At 29.0% G+C, this 6,038-nt stretch overlaps 1 protein-coding gene across 1 annotated transcript; it reads right to left on the bottom strand.

Moving 5' to 3' along the window:
- Positions 1-2,296: 2,296 nt before the first annotated feature.
- LOC108328764 (senescence associated gene 20) lies at positions 2,297-3,130 on the bottom strand. Its single transcript, XM_017562653.2, has one exon. The coding sequence runs from the start codon at positions 3,065-3,067 to the stop codon at positions 2,585-2,587; it is 483 nt and encodes a 160-aa protein (XP_017418142.1). The 5' UTR covers positions 3,068-3,130; the 3' UTR covers positions 2,297-2,584.
- Positions 3,131-6,038: the final 2,908 nt, after the last annotated feature.

The raw sequence follows: 6,038 nt of genomic DNA on the forward strand, positions 1-6,038 counted from the left end.
TAACATCAACTAAAATATTTCATGAATATCTACTTACTTTAATATTTAGAAAAAAATTTTAAAAAAATATTTCTTCAATACTTAAATGGTTTTTATTAAAATGATTATGTTAAATAATTATATTAAATTAAACACTTGGATTTTAACCCTTGCTAAGTAGATCATCTTCACAAGGTCTAAGCATGTTTAATTACTACATCTTTCTATCAGATCCTTTTCTATTATATCTTTTTTTCTTATATTATGTCATTGTACGAAATATTCGATTATATACAAATGTAATTCTAAAAAAATTAGCAGAAAAATGGAAATTCCTCTTTTTTTTATATCATGAATAGTTTACTCAAACACCCCAACTTTATTTTTTCAGAGAACATAGTCTCTTGAAAAATAATTTTAAACAAATGCTTGCATACTTTTTTATTCTGTCAGTTAATTGTTAAAAGTGAAAGCTTTTTCTTCTTACACTCCATAATTTCCAAAGTCAAATACAACATCTAATTATTTTTCTTTATAATAAACTCTCTTTTTTCGTTTCAAAAAACAATCGTCTTTAAAAAATTAAATAAAATTAACCATCTAAAAAATTACATAAGTATCTTCTATTTCAACATTTCTAACAATCTTATATATTTTTTCATTGTTTACTTTCATCCACTATTTTTTCTTGAATACTGATAGTGATATTAGTATTTCCTTTATTAAGTTAAATTTATAAAATAAGAATGCATTCTCAATCACGTATAGACCCATGAGCTTAGCGTGGTGGCTCTCTCCTTCACTTCATTCCACTGATGCAGTAGTAATTATCATTTAAGTGATCTTGAGAGTACTTCAGATACAGTATTTCAGAATTCATTATTGTAGCATATTTTGTCCTTAAGGGATTATATGTTTTGGAACACAAAATTGTGTTAATGAGTGTATAGTTTGCAGTTATATATGTATGACAGTTGCACATTGTATAATTCCAGAGAGAAACATCCCATTGTTACGTATAAAGAGAAGATTTCAATAATAACCTCTCTTTTTTTTTTTTGTGACAAAACCTAATAAAAAATCTATAGAATTTTTTCAGGGAAGACTATTATTATATTTTAACAATTAAATTATCACTTTTATTCCTAGAGTAGTAAAATGTTATCGTAGTCCTAAAGTTAAAAAAAATGATGAATTTCCAACCGTTTCATCCAATTTCCTAAGTAAATTTATATATTTAAATGAAATATTTGAAAAGTTGAGACTTGTTAACATTTTTGCAATTTGAAAGAGTATATTATAATATGTCCAGTTATGGGATTGACTTGCTTACATTACACAAATTCAGCTGGAAATCCCTTTTTGGATCAATGGAAAATGTCTCTAGGACTCTTGTTCAAGCTTTTTAAATAAAAATTTGTTTCTTTGAACCTCAGAAATAAAGGGTCAATTATACAAAGTTATAAAACATGAATTTGCATTATCCCATATATATGGGAGTTAATTAATGTGCACACTAGTTGGTGCCTTTTGGACTGAGAATTCAAGGACAAACTTGGTAGGATAATATTTCAAAATTTCTTAATCCTATATTTTTTAGCGATAAATTTACCCTTTTAAGTTTAGATGGAGATGCTAACCATGTTGAGATTATCATCTACATTAATGTGTTTTTTTCATTAATTTTATAAAAAATTTAAAACTTCAACAACCAAAACAACAGTTTACTCTATTTTATCACTTAACATAAGGAGAAGAGTAGAAAAGACCATAATTTGTTACTATACTACTTTAAAAAACACATAAAAAACCAAAAAGTCAGTGATTTTTTCCTTAACATTGGTGAGTGATCAAAGGAAAGATTAAAAAGGAGTGGCAAATGCCTACAATGAAAGAAAATAGAATAAATAAGAGCACGAAGAAAACTGAATTCATTGTCTACTGCAAGACAATTGCATCATATGCAGATTGATTTCCTAATACTACTGTAAAATAAATGTTACACAACACAACAATTATATTAAATATGTCTCCAACTCTCTATATACCTTCCAAGATTCTAGTACCATCATCAACTTTCATTTCGCATTCTCTCTTCAGATTATCATATCATTTCACCTGATTGTGTGTAGAATCTGTGAGACGTAGGCCAAACACCTTTCGCCAAAAATTATGATCAAACCCTTCAAATCATAACGTTCATATAAACAACTTTTCTTATATAAACAACTCATACTTTAGATATAATATAATATGCTCAGTATATAGTAGAAAAAAAAATCCAACACATTACAGAACAAGACAGCAAAACCAACAATGAGTACAACATGAACATTTAATATTATACACATGATTTCACAGACCATTTTTTCACAACTTTTTTTCTTGGCCCTCTTATTTACTCTTTTCCCTTTCAACTTGATAATCATTTTATAGAACAGTGGATGAGGTCCACAAGCCAAATATAATACAAAAAATGCAGTCCAATGTTGCTGAGTAGAGCAACATGTGTTTAATCCGTAGGGCCATTTTATGGTACATTATACATTATAATGTCCCTAACGAGCTTCCAATTAACCACAACCATGAAGTGTTTCTGTGGTGGCTAAATGGCTAGTACAAGTCCTGGAAGTGTCCTTTGATAGAGATCACGAGCCTGGCTATGCCAAAATATGATGCTATCTTTGCTATCTTCCCAACTTGGTTGCGTCAGATTCCTCACCACAAGCCATGTGTTGAAGTACTCTCTAAATTGAGTTATGAGGCCATTTTTTACTGTCCAAACATGCACCCAATAGGCCTTGCCCTCCCACCCCTCCGCGATCACGTGGTCGCCGCCGACGGCGGTGATCCGCCTCGGCTCGAACCGGAAGCCTTTAGTGTGATCTATTTCTCCTGTGAGCACCTTCATCATGTGGTGGCAATGAGGGGGACCGTGGAACCACCACTCAAGGTCACTTGCTAGCAATTTGGTCACATTGCCCATTGTCCCTTGTCCCCATAGTGACTTGTAGAGAATTTCAACTATGGCCTTGTTTTGCACTTCCATCTTTTGATGATTCTCTTGCATCTCAACAACATCGTCCATGTTGTGAAATTAATGTATGGTCCTAGGATTGTGTTTTAGGAAATGGTTGCACAAGTTGTGTTATGGAGGGCTTGGTTGTGTTGTGTCACATTTTATAGGCAATCAAAGGAAGGTATATCCAAGTTTGGTCCCTTGGTATTGGTTCAATAATGCATAGATGGTTGAGATTGATTGATTTATGATATGGGGGATTGAAGGGTCTGGATTAGCTCCTAAAGTTGTGATTAAAGTTTACACCTTTGAAATGACCAATATATCACAATATTAAACCACTAAAGTTAGGGATGTTGTGTAGAATAATGACTAATGAAGCCTTGGGCTGTTTGGTTTGTCATTAACTCGTGTGAAAGTTGATTACTCATTTTCTTCAAATGTTTAGTTTAGGTTTAATCTAAAAGTGCTATGAACTTGAATTGATGTTTTTGGAATGTACGATGCATGATGAAATTTTCTTTCATCATAGCCAACTTGTGTCAGTTCCAACAAAGAAACAATTTTATCGTTTAACATGTGGCTTTTAAGTTTATTTGATGAGATCTATATATTCTTAGTGAAAATTTTTGTAATGAATATTACAATACAGAAATAAAATATGAATTTGTTATTGTTTTGATTGAGATGCGATATTTTATATTTTGAAGGCAAATATAACTTTTGTTAATTGTAAATTTCTAAATTTTAATACTTATTGGGAAAAAAAGAAAAGAATCCATGAAGTTATATGACTAGTGAACTTATGTACGATAATGATTGTTTTAATGTTTATATTGTGGTGATATTTGTATGTTTACAATATTACGTGTATGCAAATACATATTTTATATATGATCATTTAAATGTGACTATATGAATATGATTTCTATAAACTAAACTAAAGCACTGTTAACATTGAAGTGGATTACGTAAGACCTGTTTGCATAGATTATTTAAGCAGGTGGGGTTGTAATTAAAATATATATGATTCTACACTTAAACTTTATGCTTTATTATTGAAATATATCAATTGAGAAATGAAATATGTATGAATTGTATCAGTATTATTATTACATAATTTTACCAGTAAAAGTAAAAATTGTATTAGAAAAAAATAATTATATGCAAATAAAGTAGTTTATGTATTATTATCGTATACTTGTATTAATTAGTTTAATTGTGTAATAATAATTCGAGTATACATGATTTGCAATTGCATTAATTAATTTAATTATACATTAAAAATATAATTAAAATTATTTTAGAAATAATTTGATTTATTTTATAAAATATATACTTTTATAATCTTACTTAGTTCATAGTATTAAACGTAGTAGGTACCATAGAGAGTGATTTTATCACTAAAATGGAAGTTTTGAGCAACATTTCATAATTGAATTTAATAAAAAAAAAAGTATATCTACTAATTAGATGTAATTAGCTAAATATTTTATTTTTGATATTGCATTATGTAATACTCAATTTCGCTTGGAGTACATCGCGTCCAAGATTTGTACACTAATAATTATCATTTTTTTTACTTCAGTTTTAAATTTATTGTAAATTTAAATATTTTTATCAAGAAAAATTATTTAATTTATTAGAAGTTGAGTCAGTGCAGTTTGATGTTGATGTCAAATGAGATCACATTATTCCTACTTTGTTTTGATGTTTCTATTATATTATTGTTTATGTGTTTCTCTATCAAGAAAAAACGATTTTATTGAATTTTAAATTCTTCCTCAATTCTCAATTTGAATTTTATTAAATATCTAAAATATTTATATTTTTTAATTGAATTTCTCTCTTCAATTGAAGTGATGAAACAATTTGATTTTATAGTTTAAAACAAAACAGTATGGATTTGGACAATAACAAATTTGAATGACTAAATTCTAATTATCTTTTTCAGATATCATTATTTCATATTTTCATGTTATTGATTTGATTTTTTAATGAGAAAGAAAGTAATTTAAAATATATGAGAAAACTTAGTATAAAAAAATAAAGGGATGTTTCAATAATTTTGAATGAGATGGATATAGAAATTGTACAATAAATATATATATATATATATATATATATCTATATATATATATATATATATATACTCATTTTTATTTATATATCTAATTTAAAAATCAATGTTACTCATTCTTATATTTTGTATGAAATTGCAATTATATTTGGGTTATATGTGATTGTTCTTTTAACCATGGTGTGGAATATAAATGTACTTTTTAAAAAATAATTTTAATAAAAATTAAGTTACCATTCTTTATAAAAATCTCTTCTCTCATCTCATATGGATGGTTCATGACATAACAACAATGCTTCTAAAATCCGACGGACGAGAATTAAGAACCAATCCTATCAATTAAACTATATAATGTTGATATGAACCTCAATGACATGTCTATGTCGATCCACCCTATCACTCAAAATAAAGCATAATAAATGAAGACATTGTAAATGAAGTTTACAATTATTGCTTTTATTACTTTGAAATTTTGGATTTTTTATTTTAAAGGAAAAAGGATTTATTAATGATTTTATAATATTTAAAAATAATTCAAAGGTATCCAAAAAATTAAACTGCGTGACATCCGGGCATTGACGAGGGCGAGGAGTGACGCCGGTGTAGGGAGCACTGACAATGAGCGGCTCTTGGCAGGCTTCCAGTGGAAGGGGCACATGGACGAATCGAGCATACACCGGAATGAGAGGGAACTGGAGACTGTATAGGTATGGGACTATACGGTTGAAGGATAACTTAAAGGGATTGATTTGGCTACTCATATCACCAAATGTATTTGCTTTTCGGTAGCCTGACTCATAAGAACTCCATAGTTAAGCGTGCTTAGCTTGGAGTAATTCTGGGATGGGTGACCTTCTGGGAAGTTTTCCCAGAAAGTGTGCGAGTGAGGACAAAGCAAAGCACACTGGAAAGCCTGGTGGTGATAATTATCGGAGCGTTCATCCAACATCCACAAGAAGC

Source organism: Vigna angularis, chromosome 2 (genome assembly GCF_016808095.1).
Source record: "Vigna angularis cultivar LongXiaoDou No.4 chromosome 2, ASM1680809v1, whole genome shotgun sequence".
NCBI lineage: Eukaryota > Viridiplantae > Streptophyta > Magnoliopsida > Fabales > Fabaceae > Vigna > Vigna angularis.

Bases quoted from the DNA above. Each gene is read 5' to 3' on its own strand.
- LOC108328764 (XM_017562653.2), bottom strand. From the start codon at position 3,067: ATGGACGATGTTGTTGAGATGCAAGAGAATCATCAAAAGATGGAAGTG.